The 21,039-nt window shown below is 32.8% G+C and overlaps 1 protein-coding gene across 3 annotated transcripts; it reads left to right on the forward strand.

Moving 5' to 3' along the window:
- The first annotated feature begins 8,636 nt into the window (after window positions 1-8,636).
- Window positions 8,637-16,674, forward strand: APRR2 (CheY-like two-component responsive regulator family protein). 3 transcript variants are annotated; one of them, XM_059585560.2, is made up of 12 exons: window positions 8,637-8,821; window positions 9,599-9,800; window positions 10,535-10,614; window positions 10,817-10,883; window positions 11,141-11,187; window positions 11,348-11,425; window positions 11,543-12,100; window positions 13,248-13,388; window positions 14,795-15,067; window positions 15,211-15,279; window positions 15,396-15,476; window positions 15,882-16,674. In XM_059585560.2, the coding sequence occupies exons 2-12, from the start codon at window positions 9,671-9,673 to the stop codon at window positions 16,050-16,052; spliced, it is 1,695 nt and encodes a 564-aa protein (XP_059441543.2). In that variant the 5' UTR covers window positions 8,637-8,821; window positions 9,599-9,670; the 3' UTR covers window positions 16,053-16,674. The 3 variants fall into 3 exon arrangements, with proteins under 3 accessions (XP_059441543.2, XP_088370735.1, XP_088370736.1); XM_088514609.1 differs by lacking the exons at window positions 8,637-8,821; window positions 9,599-9,800; window positions 11,141-11,187; XM_088514610.1 differs by lacking the exons at window positions 8,637-8,821; window positions 9,599-9,800; window positions 10,535-10,614 and having other exon boundaries at window positions 10,838-10,922.
- The last annotated feature ends 4,365 nt before the right edge of the window (window positions 16,675-21,039 follow it).

A 21,039-nucleotide genomic window follows, 5' to 3' on the forward strand; every position in this document is an offset into this window, starting at 1 on the left:
CATGTGTTGTGAAAAAGTTTCAATAGCAATGAGACAAGCAATTGTACTACGCAATTGGAGATGATAACAATGCATTTTGACGTTTTCTCTCCATTTTATTCAAGAGGAAGAAATCCACTGAAGTGTCCTAGCTAGCTTCATTCTCTTGTTTGTGGAAATAAGAGTCACTGAAGTACCCTTATGTATGTATATAATGACATGGACCTATTTAAAGTAGAGATTAGGCTCAATCTTGAGGTTCTCTGTCTGTATTTAACTTAATGCAAGGACAATAATAAGCCCAATATAGAAAGTTTAAATTTGAAGCTTAGCATGTGATCGACTAAGCTTCTTCTTCTTCTTCCTTTTTTTATAATTATCCTTGGCCCTAGCAATATTGGATAAACTTTCGAAATTTCTATTGAGGAGAGTTGCCTCTCAAAAAAGGAAGCATTTATTGGACCAGAAAGCAACGTTATATCTATTTTGTATGAGAAGGTACACGTGTTTGTGGTTGTGGCCCTTCAATGTTGTTCATAGCATAGAATTTTGTTTTTTCCACCTATTTTTATTTATTTATTATTTATTATTATTATTATTTTTTTGTGTGTGATTATTGGTAGGCTACATGTTTGCACTTTATTTTTCTCATGGGCGCGCAAATGGTTATTTTTCTTGTGGGCAAATGGTTTTTTTTTGTTTTTGTTTTTCTTTCTATGGAAATAACTATTATTCTCAATGATGTGTAATCATATAACAAAATGACTATCATACTCTGATGAACTTCGCCCTTTTTCCCTCTTCCCTCCTTCCCTCTCCATTTTTGTCTTTCTAATAACAGTGTTCAGTATCTTTTTTGTAGTCTCTTTTGGTCTCCATTTTGGTGATTTTGGAGTCTTGCGTGCTGGAGTGTGTTTCTCACTTGCTAACGCGTGGATCTCACGCGCCAAGTCATGTCTTACCGAGATGTCTACAATGTTGTGCTTTTCTGATGCTGCTTCTGATGGGATTTTGTTGTTTTTAGTTTTTGGTTTTGATTTATTTTTTGTTTTTTGTCTTGGCTTTTGGGTTGAAGACGTGAGTTGAATCTTGACCTTTGGGCCCCACCAGGGCATCAATGAGAATCTAAGGTGGCTAATACTAATCAGGTATATGTAAGGATTCTTCATTGCGGAGATTTGAGCCCACGCCCTAGTACATGCCCTGACCACTTTGGAACTTCCTTGAGCTATTGAACCACCACCCTTGATGGTACCCATGCCTCAGATTTAGTTTGCCTAGAGTAGATCTGTTTCATAATTAAAGTTGTACATGGGTTAGCAGAATCTAATGTCATAGATAAAATTTGATTGTAAGAATTTTCTTGTTGTATCTATGACTTTGTAACTTTATAGCATTTGACTATGTTTTATCAGAGCTTTATGCTCTATGATGTAAGTGTTGTTATGCTCTTGATCTTTTATCAATAAATTCTAAAAAATTCCAGTTCCAAAAAAAAAAAAAAGTGTAATTAAGAGCATTTATTTTACGATTTAATGATGTATATATATATATTGTTACATAGTGAATATATTGCCACATCTTTTAAAATATTGAACATGATATCACTTACTCTATTAGATATGATAAAACAAAATCTTAACCATGAAATAAATCTTCTTGATAATGTAATCCTTTTATTTCTTTTATTCTTATGTTGTCTTTGCTTAGTCATAAACAAGTAAAATAGTGGGCTAATTGACTGAGGAACAAGTAATTTGGGTACTTTTCTTTTCTATATAATTTGGGTACATGATATATATATATAAGGTGCTGGGCTAATTTTGGAATGAAAATGAAATGACAAAACTAGGGACGTGCTCTATGAGATTACACTACAAGATTTGAAGTTGTCAGTGAGGATGAGACGTTGACAGTGGCCAAAACAAGTGGAGAAGACGCCCGAAGATAGTACTATTGCTACCCTTTTTTACTATTCGAAATGGCTAACTAATTAAAAGAAGGAACTAAAAACTGAAAAAAAAAAAAAAAATCACAATATTAAGCTTCAAGTCATGAAATAAATAATAAACATATTACTAACATATATAAAAAAAATATCTATATATTGAATTGATTGAATTTTTTTTTTTTTCTAAGTAAAAAGGGTAGCTGAAGAAACTAACTGTGCCTATTCTATTTGAGCGTAATCATAGTAACACCTATCTACTAGACATGAATGGATTTAGGGGGAGATCGGTAGTGGCCTTAGTCCCACAAAAATTACAAGAAAAACAAAATTTAAGGCAACCAAAAAAAAATTAAGGTAAAAATAAAAAATAAAAAATTTAAGGTATTTTTTTATCAATTCGTCTCTCTCAAAAAAAAATTTTGACCCTTGATCTCCCTCAAACTCAAAGCTGGTTGCGTTACTGCCATTAGGCACTGCTCATGAGAGACCTAGACAGCAAAATCCTAGGCGCACCTTCGCAACCAATAGAGTCATAACTTAGTCCAGTCTCACCAGTCCACCGGTGGTAGATTGATTGGACTTTGAAGTAAGAATAACAATAATTTTTTTTTTTTTTTTTTTTTTTTTTTTTTTTTATCTTATACCTCAATTAAATACTCCAAAAAATTGCCTTTATGGACCATAGAGCTTTATGAGCACATGGTTGATTGTTACCGTACGCTATTTCGGTCTGAAAATGAACACATGAGCCGTCCATGTCAATCGGAATTCTGATCTGTCGTTTGCTTGGCTGAGTTGGCTCCCACCCTCCGTGTATAGTGTGTCATGCAATAATCTTAAATTATCGTTGGAAGCTCAAATTAATTAAGACCAAGCTCACATACAGTACTCTAAATTCAGACAGGTAGCGGCCATCAATTGGCAGCCAAATCAAGCCATTTATCTTTGAACAGGACTTGAAAGTGCATTATTGTCAACTAAGGCCTTGTTTGTTAAACCACACCCCATCTCCTCACAGTTCTTCACATTTCATCGTACTATTCACTTTTTTTTAAAAAAAAAAACATTCTTACTTTTATATTAAATCAATCACTTTTTATATCATATAATTTACTTTTTATTACTATTCAAATAAAAAAATTACTATAAAATAAAATTTTTTGCTTTTTAATACTACTTTTTCATTTTCTCATACCAATTATTATTTTATTTTTTTATTTTTTTTACTCCTAAACAGTGCCGTGGTGTTTGGTGTTATTTGCCAAACACTACCTAAATGGGAGGTACAGTTTAGTGGGGCTTAATGTATATACAATGTTTCTTATGAGAAAGCTGGTCGATGTGGGAATCAAAAAGGACATCCAAAACAAAATCTCTCCCTTTCTCTATGGATTTTCTGAGCTATGCGTGGGGCATTTAGATTGCGAAATATGTGTGATTTGCTCTAGTAACAAACAAACCACGAGTTGAGAAGAGATTAAACGTGGAGACATGAAATCAATGTGAAACAATCGATCAAAGATTCGTACGTTTTGATGTTTTCTAACATTTGTTTGAATATAGTATTTACATCAACGTAAATTCCCTCGTCAATGAGTTATTTGAGTGAATGTTGCTAACGATCTGGTAATCTTGGATTGAAAATTGTCTCTTAAGGAATTATTGCCCCGACAAGATTTGGTATAATACTCCCAACTTTTTTTTAGGTTTGTTCGATGGTCGCACAATTTATTTATCAGTATGAACATAATTAAAAACAAATAGAAAGATGAATGGGTCGTACCCGGCCATTTGGTTAATATGCTTAACATAATATAATTTGTGGGTGATTAGTTGTATGTATGAGATTTCTTCTCTTTATCTAAAAGAAATAGAGAATTCATAAATGTTCTAATGGATGGAATGATTTTTTTCTAAGTTGCAAGTGAGCTATTGAGTAAACTAGAGAAGGAAGAGTTTGAACCGATGGCCACGGTGGCAGGAGGGATATGGCTACGTAGAAATACTGTGATATTTGGTTGAGAGTTCTTACACCCGAATCATTTTGTCAAAAAGGCACGAGAGGCTGTGGAGGAGTTCCATTAGGCAAAACAAACAACATAAAAATAATAAGGGGATTCGACAACTAGATAGAGGCGCGGTTTCAAAATTAACTAGGATGTGGTCCTTAATCAAACAAGAAAATTGATGGGTATGGGCATTATTGTTAGAGATTACGAGGGAAAAAAGTTATAGTAAAGATATGTTCTTCAATGAGGTTAATCATTAATCCAACTGTGGTGGAAACTTATGCGGCTTGGAAAGCTGTGGTCTTTTGCAGAGATTTGGGTCTTCTCAATGTTATCATGGAAGGATGATGCTTTGGAGATTGTACATATACTTCGTAAGGAAGAGCAATCATGAAGCAAGTATAGGAATTTGATAAATTATTCGAAATTAATTCTAAATAGTCTCCAATCCTAGCAAGTGTTGCATACTATGAGAGAAGCAAATATACAAGCCTATCTTTTAGCAAAAACGATTATCCAACAAGATGTGGAGAATATCTGGATAAAAGAATATATTGTTTTTCTTTATGATACTGTCATATTTGAGAGTTGTATGATTTGATGTTTTATTAATAAAAACATGATATTCATCTTAAAAAAAAAAAAAAAAAAAACCCCAAAATTATAATTCTCATATTCAAACATTAGGTTAATCAGGGATTTAAATATAGATCAATAATGTAAGGAATACACTCATCATTTACCGGTTGAGACAATTTTAAAGAAAAAAAAAATCAAATACTAACTTGTAAGTTATAATATAAAGAATTGAGTAGAAAAGAAGAAGGTTTTTTTTTTTTTTTTTCAAAATAATGAAATTATTAATCAAGTAATTATGGTTTCCGTGACCAGCAAGGATGTCTCGAGTGGCACGTGACCCTAACCTTTTCACCTCCATCAAAGTTTGACATGACATGTCATTCAGTACATTAATTAACAACTTTGGATAAAATTTAATTCAAACTTGTCACAACATGCTGGGTTCCTTTGTACGATCCTGAACCGTGCACATGGCGTCTCCTCATTGGTTGGAAAGATGAATCATTGTTTGCAAATCTGTAGTCGAGTGCACCTCATAATTACTCTTTAACTAACTTATTAAATAATAAACGAACTAACTACCAACCTATTCATATTAACTACTCTTTAAGCATGGATCATCACCTTTAAATTACAGGTTTAGCCTTGCATCATTTTGGTATTGCCGAGTGTGCTCTTACCACAAAACCTATTTTCAAGTTTCCTTTGATTGCGATCATACTCCCTAATAATTTTTCACACGGTTCGTAAATTTGATATAAATTTAATACAAATTTAATAAGTTATAGCTAATAATTTTTATCTGTTTAGTTAAATAGTTCGAATTATAGTTGATATATATATAGTACTGAGTAATTCTAGAAGTCCCTCTTGTGTCTCTCTTAAGTCCCTCTAAGAATGATGTGGCTATTAAAATTACTATTTAATTAAAATTCAATAATAATCAATTACATGCTCAATGATGATTTTAATAGTCATATTATTCTTGGAGGGACTCAAAAAGAATATAAAAGGGACTTGTAACATTACTCATATAATAATATATATGTTTCAACGTGACTCAAACACAACACCCGAACATGAATTGCTACCCCTACTTATAACTTCATTTTTCTTCTTATGGTTGATATATTAGGGTTAGCTACTAATTTTTCACACTGATCCGTGAATTCGATATGAATTTAACAAAAAATTAGTAAATTAAGGTTAAGAATTCTTACATATTTAATTAAATGGTTCAAGTTATGATTAATATATATATATATATATATAGTCTTATATCCATATCTCAAAGTGAGTCAAATTCAACACGGAAACACGAATTAATACCCCTACTTATAACTTCATTTTTCTTCCGCTAAGTTATGAAGAACAATTTAGGAGGCAAATGCATTCGGTCTCTGCTATGCTCTAAGCCCTTTGAGTCCAATAAGATGACATTATTTAGACTATTATTTCATTGATTATTTAGTTAATGAGTCATATCATGTTTTCCCAATATTGTGTTTTATTTTCTTTGGACAAAAAAATGAGAATTAAGATTATGGGAACCAGACTAAAAGGTTGGTTTGAAAGCTCAATAGCAACCTAAAGAACAAATAAATTTTAAGAATAATAACACTTATTTTGTACTTGTTGACTTGACATATTTTTAGTATTTTTTTTTTTAAAATAACTGATATAAAAAGACGTAACATATAATAAATGATTACAAAAGAGTAACATTTATCTAATTCCTAAAGCATTACATGTATGTGCATGTTACATTTGACATTTGTTGTGACAAGACAACAACGAACCAGACTAAAAGGTTGGTTTGAAAGCTCAATAGCAACCTAAAGAACAAATTAATTTTAAGAATAATAACACTTATTTTACATTTGTTGACGTGACATATTTTTAGTAATTTTTTTAAAAAATAACTAATATAAAAAGATGTTACGTCAATTGATATAATAAATGATTACAAAGAATAGCATTTATCTAATTCCTAAAGCATTATATGTATGTGCATGTTACATTTGACATTTGTTGTGACAAGACAACAATGAAAAGAATTTTTGTAGATGGATATCTATAAAATTAATTCATAAATTTCAATTTTTTTTATTAAAAAATAATAATAAATTCCATAGGGTAATTTCAATTACAAACATCAAGTCGAAGGATGGGTTGTATTGCACCTTAAGAGAAGTCAATTATAATCTCAATGAGGAAGGAAATCTGGGTGCCCTACTTTGGCAGGAAGAATTCCAACCACGTACCTTTCCTAGAATGGGAATAAAGGGGAAAAGATATCAATTAAAAATGGTCAAAAGTCATATCATTATTCGCAATTATTGTTAGGTTAGTTTGTAAAAAAGGTTCTCATCAGTAATTATTATGTCTATATTTTGCAGTCAAGGAAGATAGCATGGAACTTCATTAAGAATCAACTTATGAATGAGACTTTCTTAATTTATAATATATTGAAAAACACAATTATACCATGCTATCATATGGTATATCATGGGTTTTTTTGTTTGTTTGTTTTTTTTTTTTTCTATATTATAGTGCTTAGAAAAACCACTAATCTACAAAAATCTTCAGCATAAAGTCATTATGATATAGTGATGATTAGTTAATTAAGGCTATCCACTACATAGGTTAGGGGTTTAGAGTTCTTAATTTGAGCAAAGTCTTATAATATTAGCATTTAAGTTCCCTGACAAGAGAAAGAGAGACATTCTTACCCGACAAATCAATCGGAGTATTACAACTTTTATTATAATTCCCTTATAATTTTACATTACAATTTATATATGACACTATCTATATGAGTGTCATATGATGCCATGTGGGCAGTTCCTATTATAGAACTACAAACTTTATTGTAAATTTTTTAATGACTGATATGATAAGTGTCACATTAATTTATAAAACATTTGTAATAAAAATTATAATACACCTAACAACAATATGTTGGCCATGAGTACATTTAAAGAAAAGGCATAGCAAAATCATAAAGGGACCCTTTTGATAAAAAACAAAGATTGAAAAAGTTGGTATCAATATGATCAATAAGTTAAAAGGACATCAAATTATAGGTTTTGGTCGAGTGTCGAATGATTATTACCTCCAAAAGCCATGCTCTAGATCTAATGCTTTCCAACACATTACACATATAATTTAAAAGAAAAATGTTATATACTATATGTTTAACTTACAACTATCTCTCAGTATTAATATGCAGTCCTAACAAATATTTGATTACTTTACAAAGACTGATACAATGTTAGTTGAGATTGCTGCATCAATATTGTATGATAGTTGTGAAATAAAAGTATAATTGGCCGAGTGTCTAATGATTATTACCTCTAAAAGCCATGCTCTAATGTTGTCCAACACGAGTAATGCTAGAAGTCTATCTCGTGTCACTAAAAAAATAATGTAACTTTTAAAATTACTATTTGATCAAAATTCAATAATGATCAATCACAAGCCTAATAGTAATTTTAAAAGTCACATTATTTTTGAAGTGACACAAAAGAGACATAAGAGGAACTTATAATATTACTCATGCAACACATAATTCAAAAGAAAAATGTTATATACCTATTTTTATCTCACAATTATTTTTCGGCTGATATGCAATCCTAATAAAGAATTTATTTTTTTACAAAGATTGATCCAATATTGGTTTAGATTGCCACGGGTAGAATAAAAATAAAATTTCTACCATTATTCAATTTAAAATACTCAAATGAATGTGATGCAACATTGTTCTTTGGCCTAGTTTGCTAACACCTTTTCTCTTTTTGTTTTGTTTTTTTTTTTTTTCTACCAAAAAAGTTAAAATAATAATAATAATAATAATAATAACTTTAAACACAAAACATTAAATAAAAAATAAACAGATTTAAATAACATTCCTCAATTTAAAGTACCCAAATGGATATGGTGCAACATTGTTCTTAATTTATAATATTTTTCTGGGTAGTTTTGGGATATTCACCCTAAAGGAAGTGTGAAAAAAGATTATTGACCTTTTGGGAAGAGGCTTTTGCATATTATGTGGTCCGGAACGTACACACGATGGCAACTGTACAGTAAGTCACAGACCCCCCTCGGAAAGCGCACTTAAACCTCTCTCTCTCTCTCTAAGTTCTATATACAGCCAAAGAAGAACAAATGGAAGAAGACTAGACTTTCTCAGGAGAGAAAGAAGAAGGGGTGTTTCACTGATCACGGAAGATAGTTCAGAAGATTAAAAAAAAAAAAAAAAAGAAGAAGAACAGATAATTATCATAGTGTATATCCTTTGGTACGCTGCTTTACTATATGCATGCTGATTTTTCTTTGTCTATGTTCTTTTTAAGAGAGAATTAGTGGATTTTCTGATGACTTTGTTCTTGTTGAGTGCATGCATGTGTTGGTCTTGTAGAATTGTTACTTTCTTTGTCTTTCTAGTTTCACTCTGAAGAAATCCCAGGTTTTGTTTTTTTCCACTTTGCTTTAAATTTTTTTCTTCATCTTTTTTTTTTTTTTTTTTTTTGAAATGGTTGATTTTCTCTCGTCTGTTCCTCTGTATATCTGGTGTGGCTCACATGGGTTTTTGTCTATTTGTTGTTCTGCACAAGTGGCACTAACTAATAAGATCTTTACACTTTGAACAAAAAATCCTTTTCATCTTATTTTTAGCTTACATTTTACAAACTCCTGTTTAAGATTTTGATCCGTTGCTTATCTAGGATTTTTTTTCTTCTTCTATTAGTTCGTTTCTGGCAAGTAAGTTGGAGATTAGTGAATGGTCAAACAGTTGTTCCATCCATGGTCTCAAGGTTTTTGTGGGATAAAAACTTTTCATGACTCAATCTTCAGAGATCAGTCAATATTTTGGTGTTTCACGGGTCATTATTGTGTAATTGTAAACAATTGGCAATATGTTGCTCCCACTATGTTTGCCTTTTCTCTGTTTCTTTCTCACTTCTGTTTTTTTAGTTTTATTATACAATACACCCTTTTAATTTGGATTAACAATATAGATTTTTAGAAACAGAAAATAGATAATTCTGATGAGTAACTCATTGGGTTCGTGCAGAATTGTTTGGATGTTGGTAAGCAGTGATCTGCAAGATTTGTCGGTGCCCTGAGAAACGATGCCACATCAGCTATGGTTTGCACTACTAATGATTTACAGGAGTGGAAAGACTTCCCTAAGGGACTTCGGGTGCTTCTCCTTGATGGAGACAGTATTTCTGCTGCAGAGATGAGATCAAAGCTTGAGGCAATGGATTATATTGGTGAGGGATTTCAGATTCCCCTTTTTGTTCTTAGCATTTTTTTTTTCCCAAACCAGAAAATTTGGTTTCCATCTTTTCCCACTTCACCTATCTTTTTTACCATATTGGTAACCCCCTTAAGGTGTCTCATTTCTTTACACAATCTGCATATTGTTTCTTTGAGAAAATTTGGTTTTGGATTTTACTTCTATGGAGCTAAGAAAAGATTGGGGTTGTTAAGATCTTGTAGATTAATCAATTGTTTTTTTTTTTTTTTTGGCTATTGTCAACACAGCTTTTAATGGTGGGTTTTAACTTTTAAATGATGGGCAAAAGCTATTAAAATTCTAAGCACATGTGAACTTTTGTACTTGTTGAAAGTGGTCCAAATGGTGAAAATTAATTTGTTGCTATATTTGGTCCTAATGGTGGAGATTAATATGCTGCTATATTTGGAAATTTCTGATTACCCTTTTCAATATATTCTTTCTTTAACATCTTGTGAAAAAATCTTTTGATCTTAGTGTCTGTCATTGATAATTAGATATTACTAAGAGCAGGGTAAACACCAGAAATGTTGAAGAATTAGTGATTTAAAATTATAATGTTTTAGATCTCTCAAGAAACTATCTTTCATTTTTTTTTTTATTGGATACAGCAAAATTCTTATGTTGTTTTGTTTACTTTCAACTTCTCTCTCACTTTTTGTGTTGCCTTTGTACATATATGTGACGGGCTCACCATTTCTTTTACAGTTTCTACATTCTGCAATGAGAATGAAGCTTTGACAGCAATTTTAGACAAGCCTGGAAGCTTTCATGTTGCTATTGTAGAGGTAATAATCTTTGATTGAAATCACAAGTTATAAAAGTTGTTTTTTTTCTTTTTCTATTTTTTTTTTTTTTTTTTTTTCTAAAAAAAAAAAAATTAAAAAATGCATTATTATAATAACTTACTATTTAGATAATGAGCCTGTATGCTATGTTACATTGTTCCTTTGTATGTTAGGTATCTCTCATAATTGCATGTGGTCACAGGTAGGTCCAAACGACAGTCATGGAAGCTTCAAGTTTCTGGAAACTGCTAAGGACTTGCCGACCATTAGTAAGTTTACAAATTAATCCCAACTCGCCCAGATTCAATGTAAAGGCTTCTTTTATCTTATCCTTATACTCAATGTTTAACTTTCTTTCAGTTATTTGGGTCGTAGTTTATGTTTGTCATCTCTCTCAAAATTTTGTTTAAATGAAACTTGATAACTGCCAATGTCGGTATAAAAATGGCATTAGGAAAAGAGTTTTGGAAAGACTCTCTTCCTTTATGCAATTTCTTATGCCTAGCAATATGATTTTCTGTTGCAGTGACCTCAAACATTCATTGCCTGAGCACCGTGATGAAGTGCATAGCGGTAAGGTTTCATTATCAATGCACATTCAGTCATGCAATCTACTCTTTGGCCTTTCTGGCATTTTCTTTTCTTTTCTAATGCTTTTTTCCTTTTGTTTTTTGGTTCTTTAAAATGAATAATTGATACTTATTAATGCTTCTATTTTGCTGTTTATTTTCAGCTTGGTGCAGTGGAGTTCCTGCGAAAGCCGCTCTCAGAGGACAAACTCAGGAATATTTGGCAGCATGTGGTTCACAAGGTCTGTCTTGATTCTGGGAGCATTACTATGTTGGGACTTACTATCATATATATATATATATATATATAATACAACTGCTGAAAGCTAAAAATGTCTTATGTTGTTAATCCTGAGCAGGCATTCAATACCAAGAGTAGTTTCCTTTCTGAATCATTAAAGCCTGTCAAAGAGTCTGTGGTGTCCATGCTGCAGCTACAACTGGAAAATGGAGAACCTGACAATAAAATATCAGTCGAAACAGAAAATGTGTCTCTTGTCCATGAAAATGACCAGCACTCAGTAGGAAGTGATAAGTACCCAGCTCCTTCTACCCCACAATTGAAACAGGGAGCGCGGTTACTAGATGATGGGGATTGCCAAGACCAAACTAACTGCTCAACAGAAAAAGAGAGCGGTGAGCAAGATGGGGAATCTAAATCTGTCGAAACTACTTGTGGTGAATCAATTGCTGAAGGTACTCTTCAGGAGGGCGAACCTCAAATACCAGGAAAGAATCTGATCAAAGAGGAAGAGGAGTCTGCTGATGGTTTTAAAAATGAGAGAAAGGCGTCTCCTCACCGGCATAATAGAGACGGCCGCAGCAATATAGATGGTGGTGGTGGTGGTCTTGAAAACCTGAGTAAACCATCTGTAAATAATTCTAGTGGGGCTAGAGCTAATCGGAAGAAGATGAAGGTAATCTTGTTAAGAGTACATAACCTAATTTCTCTCATATGATCCAACAATTTGAGAATTCTCGAGAACTAAATAGGAGTATAGAATAGTTTCTCAGTTTTTGCAAAATAGTTTCACATTAATGTTATATGTTATTCTTTTGGTAAGCATTGTGCCCCCTCCCCGAATCCCCACATGGAAAAAGAAAGAAAGCCAACAATATGAAGATCTGCACAGATGCTTGCATACATGCTCATACACGCAAACATATGCAGGAGCTCAAAACCAAAATAACTGCTAAACAACTGAAATTCACTCTTAAACATTCTCCTATATTTCCAAGTATTTGCGTTTAGTGTTCATTAGTGACGCCCTTCAACATTGGAATATGATTACCAAAAGCAAGTTCTTTTATTGTACATTTGAAACTTATGTTTTTAGAATCTTCATTTTTAACCAAATGTGATGTTCAGCAACTCACATCTCCTTCAAGTACTTATTAAAATTTCCTGAATGAGAGCATGCTTGAAGTCTAAGCAAGTCATCAAGACCTCTGATCCATAATGTGATAAGTTATAAAAGCTCTCACTAAAATAACAACAATATTTTCAAAAGTATGAGAAGGTTTAGCAGCTAAGAAGTCTTTTTCACAAGACATACACTTTATATCATTCTTATTATACATAGGGGTTCCATAACCACAGCATATTGTTAAATCACCATTTGTTTTAAAATCGTAAACTGATAAAAAAAAATTGTGAATTTAATAATTTAATTAATACTTCAACACTTTCTCTCTTGTGTGGACTTAAATTCCTCTTTAATAAGTGAAGCTCAATATGTGGAATATTTAATTGAAATAGAAGGTGAATTACAAAGATAGGGTTCGATCTCAGAACCTCTGCTCTGATATCATGTTAAATCATCACTGTCCCGAAAGCTTAAGCTAATGGAAAATGATGAATTTTATTATGTATATAATACTTTAACACATATCCTTTTTGTGTGTTTGTTTTCTTCTTTTGGTCATATCTTCATGATTAGATCTATAAGTAGTACTCCTGGAAGCAAAATTATTCCCTAATTCGAATTGGCTTAAGGATAGCTATTGGACTTGGGAATGAGATAAGAATATAGATTGGTGTTTATGTTTTTGTTTTGGTTTCAGGTAGACTGGACATCAGAACTGCACAAGAAGTTTGTGCATGCAGTTGAACAACTAGGTGTTGATCAAGCCATTCCTTCTCGGATACTAGAGCTCATGAAAGTGGATGGTTTAACGAGGCATAATGTAGCAAGCCATCTCCAGGTTGGCATTGGATGACTCAAATCTACTTTAGTAATGTTTCCAGATATTGTAGCTAAGTTGTTTCACGGCAAGCCTTTTCCAAATCATTCCATCTATTTAAACTTTTAAACTTTAGTTGAATATGAATTTTTTTTCCTTAAGGAAATGAAAATGAAAAAAACAAATCAGTTTGAAGTTGACTCATAATTTCCATCCTGCATGAGTAGAAAGTCTTCATTCACTTGTGTCCAGCAAGAAGAGAACACCATGTTTTTGCCATTGTTGTTACTATGACATTCAACAATTTTGATCGTCTTTATAAAACCTAGGAAGCTTGGATACTTCCAAAGCATGGAAATAACCTCCTGCCATGTATTTTAGTGGGGGAGACACTCTGAAAAGTTAAGTCTCACATTGGGTGGGTGATTGTGACAGTGTACATGGTTTCAAGTCCCACATTGGTTTCTTAATAGATGAAATTGAGCGTTATAAGTAATTTTAGAGAGTTACACTTTTAGTGATGTGTCGATTACTTATAAACAATAAACATCAACTAATATTTTTTGAGTAATAACACATACGTGGCTAGCCCTTTCCTTAGGTTGTGATAGATGCAATATTAAAGTGCGTTGGGGTCAAATATTAGAGAAGGGATCAGACAAAATATTTTGAACATTTGGACAGAATAGCAAACTGGTTATTGTTTTTCTGAAATATTTATGAATATTTTGAGGATATCTATAAAAGTTAAATGTGGATCATAGTAACTTTATACTCTAAATTTGTATTTATTTCTTGTCTATTATTACTTTAATATTAATATTAATATTAATTTTAGATATGTTTTCTAATCTTTGGCATTTAACTAATCGACAAGTTCAAGCTATAACGAATCATATTTTATCATGAATTGTTGTATCATCGAATCACATGCTTGTCTTGCGTTGGTATGGGTTCTTCTAGGTCAAATATGGTAGAATATAGGATTGTCGTATTCAATTTTATACTTTCCATATTGTTTGGGAGAATGATATATTGGCGAGTCTTTTAATGGGCTTATAATATAGCATGTTGAGATACTATTGAACTCAAAAGCTTAAGTCTATGGGTTTGTGCTCAACCATACTATATTAACAACTCAAACTAGTGACATTTTTTCAATGTGGGATTTAATCTTTTTACGCCTACACTTGTAAACTCGACACTTATTAATGTATTCATCATAGTTGGTTTATTGTAATAAACCCTTTTTTGTATTCACTCCACCTACCACATTTATATTTTTCCTATAATAAGGGGTCATTTGTATTGTAAAGACAACCTAGACAATAAGAGCAAAATTTTAATCTTATGCATAAAATCACTTTCTAAGTAAGTTTCAACAAATGGATTAGCTAATCGGATAAATTACCATTGTTGTAAAACAGAAATACAGAATGCACAAGAGACACATCTTGCCCAAGGAAGATGAACGAAGATGGCCACACACAAGAGATGTAATGCAAAGGAGTTATTATCCACAAAGACCGATCATGGCCTTTCCCTCATATCATTCTAATCACACCATCTCCACGGCTCCGATTTATCCTATGTGGGGCTCACCGGGCGGCCACCCCGCCGGAGTCCAGATGTGGGGTTCGCCTGGCTATCCTGCATGGCAACCAACAGATAATTGGCATTGGAAGCAGCCTTATCTTGGGGTAATGGATGTCTTTGTCAAGACAAATGTGCTTATTATTGTCAACAAGCACACCCCACAAACTGGAATTTTAATTTGACTAGCATGATGGGGATTGGTATTTGCATGTCAAGGTCTGATATCTGGTTTTTGTTGAATTTTCAGATGCCTGCTGATACCTGGGGTTGCCCTGTCATGACAACTCCACATAATCCTTATCCTTCCTTCCATCAAGTGAGTATACTGATGAAGATTTTCACTGCCATGTCAAAAAGTGTGCACTTGAGAGTGTATAGCATTTTTTTTCTTATATATGGTCTTCATCTTAATTCCTATTTTCTGAAATGCAGAATACTTCAGGATTTCACCATGCTGGTGCAGTTCATAATAATAGCTGCGGCATCTCACAAAATTCTTTTGAAATTCATCCGGTAAATACTCCACCTTTTCTTGCCCATTATTTTGTTGTAACAAATGTGGTGACCAAGTGAACAGTTTCCTAGGATTTGGTTATGAATTTTGGTGCAGTTTACGCAATGAAGAACATCACCTTATCTTACTGTTGGAAAATAATAAAACAAATTGTAAAATAGGTGGAAATATTTTCACAAGCCAGGAAAGTGTTTGTCACATCTAACTCCATAGCCTAAAAAGGATTAATCCTTTAAAGTCACTGATATAACATAATCTCACCTAATACACAACTAAGGTGTCACTTTGATACATACACACATAGGGGTGGCAAGTCGGATTCGTGTATTGTGTTCGGATTGTGTCATGGTTTACGGTACTAGCTACTAGCTAGCCTTGACATTAATGTGATGTGTTGTATGCAGGCAGAGGAGGTAATTGACAAGGTTGTGAAGGAGGCAATTAGTAGCCCATGGCTGCCATTGCCCTTGGGCCTCAAGCCTCCCTCCACAGAGAGTGTACTAACTGAGCTCTCCAGACAAGGCATCTCCAGAATCCCCCCTCACATCGACGGCTCTAATCATCATCCCCACTGACGTGGCACCGGTCCCACAGGGACTCGGTGGTCTCAACTCAATCAAGTCACATGATCTGTCAGTGGAAGTTTTACAAAAAGTTTGACAGGTGTCATGGACCTGATTGATTGGGACCACCTACACCATTCCCCTCTCAGCACCACCTAACCTGATCCAACATAGAACAACTCACGTGGCCTTTGTGAAGATTCCGCTGAGTGGTAATGTCAGATCGATGACACGTAGACAGAAAACGACACTGATCCTATCCATCGCCACAGTAAAAAGGGGTAAAAACGACAGCCTTTTTGGTCGACAACTTGGGCAGTCGAGAACTGGCCACGTATGTGGCTGCTGTTCCACATGTGGAAGCTTGTGGCTATAAATAGGCCGACAAGAACGTGTTGTTTTGCATAATTTTTCTGATGTAAAAAATGTACAATATTTGACGGTGATGGGAAAAGGGTCCTTCTTGGTGTTGTTGGGTAGGACCCGCTCTGGTGCTTTCTCTAATAATGAAAGGGGTGGTGGACCCATTGACCTCTTCCTTCAATGGGTTCTGGTTTTGTTTGCCCACTGCATGTCTTGTATATAATATTTGAGGTAACAAAACGTAATAATAACAATTTATTTTTGGAGTTCATTTTTTTGAATGCATGATATGGGAATTACTAGAAAGAGAGTATCAAAATAGTCTATGGTGTACCCAAGAATAATTTTCCCAAGTAAAGGGCTCCTTGACCCAAGATAAGCCAATAGAGTCCACCACTAGTAAGTTAGGCTAGGCCAAGGATTGAGAAAATGAGTCTACTAGGTTCAGAAAGACCGCACCCGCAGAGGAATTAGAATTAACTTAAGCATCAAAGTGATTCTTCGTTTGTTGACACATCCGGTAAGGTCTTCTGTTTAGGGTTGGTGTCGCCTGAAGAAATAACATTGAACTATTTGTTCTACCTGATCTCCAAGGTTAGCCTAATCCTTAGGACTAACTTGAGCATCAAAGTGATCCTTTGTCAATACACCCGGAAAGGTCCTTTGTTAAGGGTTGGCGTCGCCCGAAGAGATGACGTTGGACCATCTGTTCTACATCATCCCCAAGGTCAGCCCAATCCTTGGGACTAACTTAAGCATCAAAGTGATCTTTCATTGACACACTTGGTAAGGTCCTTTGTTTAGGGTTGGTGTCGCTTGAAGAGACGATGTTGGACCGTATGTTATACCTAATCCCCAGGGTCAGCCCAATCCTTGGGACTAGACTAGACTACAAAACCAGAGGATCTCAACCGTTGAACTGCAACTCCAGCAGATAGAGCTGAACATGAACAACAGAACAAGCTAGATTATGCACCACAGTCTATGTGCCAAAGCAATTTCCCTCTAGTTTCAGGTTTTTTTTTTTTTTTAAATATTGTATTATACATCAAAGATAAGATTTGTCCAATATTGGAAGAAGGGAAGGATTTAACACTCCTACTAACCTGATTGACTAACAAAACCTGAGAGTTTTGAAGCTAGAATTTGGGCCCTCTTTGAAGGCCATGCCTACACGGGAAATTTATCGGGCCTAGAAAAGTGGTGCAGCCCGGTCTATGTGCCAAGAGCCTCAACTCACATATAGTCCAACACTGAATGGGCTATTATAAGCCCTGTCTATTGACTATTGCAATCTTCACAAGCCCACTAAAAAGGTTGTGTTTTTCACTTTTTTATTTTTCAATATCGTATTTGGAAATTATCATTTAGGATGGCGGTTCAATCGCCTCAAAAAATTTCTCAAAATGGTTAAGTACACATTGGGACATGGGTTCGAATCCCGCAATGAGAATTTTCATACTTGATTAGTGTAAACCACCTTGGTTCTCGTTGATGTTCAGGTGGGGTTAGGTTGGGCTATGACTCTGTCGGATTTGAGGAAGTGCCTGCGGACCAGGAAGTAAGTACTACGGGTGAAGTAAAAGAGCACACGGCGTGCAATTAAAAAAAAAAAAAAAATTTGCACAGGCGTGCACAGCACGCCGTGTGCTGTGAATCAAGACTCAAGTACTGCTATGGTCACGCTCAAGTAGAAGAATCAAAGTTGATCTCTCCTGCTCTTTATCAATTAGAAAAGAGTAGATCACTTATTTTAGAGATTGCAATTTTGAAACTATTACAAATTTGTCGTAATTGTACTATAAATTTGGACCAATTTCAACCAATAAATTGTTCAACAAAACGTACTTTAATGTTCTATTCTGGCCGTTGCAGGCGTGGGGTATGATTTTTGCCTTTAGATTAGGCCCACGCCTATGTGGAGATTCTACTCCAATAATCCTATTCTCCAACGATGCAATTATTATTATTATTATTTTCTCTTTTTAAATTCAAAAAGCACACCTTTTAGAAAACAGTTAGGATGAAAATACTAAACAATAAATCTTTTCCACAAACAAATCTTTTCAATATAGATCCTATTGGAAACACTTTTCAACTTTCCATTATATCAAAAACACTTTTCAAATCAAAACACTCACTAAAAATATACACTTTTTCTTTGTGCCACAAGAACAAGTTGATTGATTGAATCATAGTTGCTTTTATTTTGGGTACAATACTCGAATTTCTGGGTTTTTTTTTTTTTTTTTTTTTTAAACGAGTTACTATTTCTTTCTTCTCTTTTTAAAATAAAAATATTAACAAATAATCAAAAAAATTCAATTTTTTTTTTTAATATTTATGTGACATTATAATACTTTTCAAACAAAAGCTAGAAATTACCCTCTAAAAGACTAAAATGTATTAACAAACCTACCAAAATTTATTTCCTTTGGCATAGAATGGAAAAAAGTATAGGCATGGGATGGGCCTGCAACTATTACCCTACATGCTCTAACATGGGATTTGCCATGTTCTGGTCGGAAGACATAATAATAATAATAATAAATTTAATAATTTATTATTATTATGATGGTTTTGATCTTCTTGAATCTTGACCGGTAGTTGTTATCATTGAACCACCGGTAGGACCTTTTCCTTTATTTTCCTTTTTAAGTATTTACAAATTACACTCTGGCAGATTCTCCCGCCAATGCTCCTACCTAGTTTTTTTTTTATTATTATTTTTTTTTAGTTCAAATTATTATTATTATTTTTAAAAAAATTGAAAATTATTTTATTTACCAATTCAAATCGTACTATTACAATTAATTAAATACAACTTAATATAAGAATGTTGATTATGATTTTAATAATTTGGAATAAATGTAAAATTAATTCATGTGATTAACTTGATTCGTAATTAGTTCACTGTAATATCAAAAATGAACTCAGAGATATACACTAAAAAAATAATTTACTCCCTACAGTCAAATTATGTCTACTGACTTAACAGATTTTCAATAGATTTTCGGTAGTGTGACACATGTCCTATTTAAATCAGTGTCACACTAATATAATTTGTTAAGTTAGTAGATATAATTTGACTATAAAGAATAAATTATTTTTTTTTGGCATATATCAAGGATTTATGAGTTCATTTTGATACAATTAAGTAAACCATAAAGATTGATTTTACATTTTGTCCTAATAATTTTATAAAAACTTAAAACTCTGGGAACCTCAATTTAAAAAATGAAATTATGATTTGCAAAGATAATAGATTATAAATTTATAATGAGTTTTTTTTTTTTTTTTGCTATTAATATTTAGTGATGGTAATAGACTTTATTATTATTTGCTACATCCTTTTCTAATTCAGTTGATATATATATATATATATATATATATATATATATATATATATATTATTGTGAGATGAATTAAAATCACCTGGACGGCTGGACGGTGGACCACATCACCGGCCTAGCACCGATTCTTTAATTTCAACCGTTGATTGTTACTTGCACCGATATTGATTCTGACACGTGTCCTGTTAACATCCCTTACAACGTATAACTGTCTATTCCACTTGTCTATGTTTTCTTGAACATGTTTAGTACTACTAGCAATTTATTGTTTTAATGAAAACAAAGCTAGGGATGACAAATATATTTCTATTTTAAGTGGAAGTTTGTTTTTATTTAAAATAATTATTTTGTTCTTGTTCCTGAAAACATTTGTTTCAAAATAATAATAATAATAATAGAACCGTTTTGAGTATGGCGATTAATTTATTGATCTTCTGAATATTTACATAAAATAAAAACAAAAACAAATAGAATTCAAACTAATGAGCTATTAGTTTCCTTTTGTTGTCCAATTATATTTGATGGGTTTCAATATTTCCTCAGCTTTTTTATTTTTTTTTTATTTTTAAAAAAGAAGACACCAGAATGTGATTATTCTTTTTGGGTAATACTTTTCATCTTTTTCTCTCAATTACTTGGGAAAAAAAAGAGAAGAACACGACGTCGTTTAACTATTGTAAAGTTAAAAAGAAGTGATCCGGGCGCTACCCTCTTCGAACAGTGGTATGATCAACAATGCGAATTGACATTATTAACCAGACAAATATGGTGCTTTAAATGAACGTTTTTCATTTTTTTTTTATTTTTTATTGTTTTTGTTTTTGTTTTTACTATAGACTTAATTCACATGGGCTTCTTTTTTTAAAAGCCTTTTTAAGAGTTTTTTTTTTTTTTTTTTTTTTTAACGTAAGCATAGTCCAATTTTTGAGCTAAATGCATTTATAAATGGTATAAAAATAGTTTTATACTTATCCATATCTCATTATCCGCCTACATATGTGTAAATAGCAGATATAATATCGGTCAGCTCGATATTAGGAACTGAAAATTTGCAATGGATGCCTACATGTGTATAAAAATTTAAGCTAAGCACAGCTAGGGAAAACAAAAACAAAGAACCATCCATAGACACTCATCCTAACTAGAAAAAAAATCAAAGTTAAACCAAACAAAATTAAAAATGGGTAAAAGCTCAGTTTTTAATTTGAACTATCTATTTTTTTAAAATTACACATGTTTTACTATTTCCTCTGATTATTTTATTTATTTATTGTCACTATTTT

This window comes from Corylus avellana, chromosome 3 (assembly GCF_965113065.1).
Source record: "Corylus avellana chromosome 3, dhCorAvel1.hap1.2, whole genome shotgun sequence".
Lineage (NCBI taxonomy): Eukaryota > Viridiplantae > Streptophyta > Magnoliopsida > Fagales > Betulaceae > Corylus > Corylus avellana.

Bases quoted from the DNA above. Each gene is read 5' to 3' on its own strand.
- APRR2 (XM_059585560.2), top strand. From the start codon at position 9,671: ATGGTTTGCACTACTAATGATTTACAGGAGTGGAAAGACTTCCCTAAG. The intron at 9,801-10,534 runs GTGAGGGATTTC...TTTCTTTTACAG, and splicing joins TGAGGCAATGGATTATATTG to TTTCTACATTCTGCAATGAG. The intron at 15,280-15,395 runs GTGAGTATACTG...TCTGAAATGCAG, and splicing joins CTTATCCTTCCTTCCATCAA to AATACTTCAGGATTTCACCA.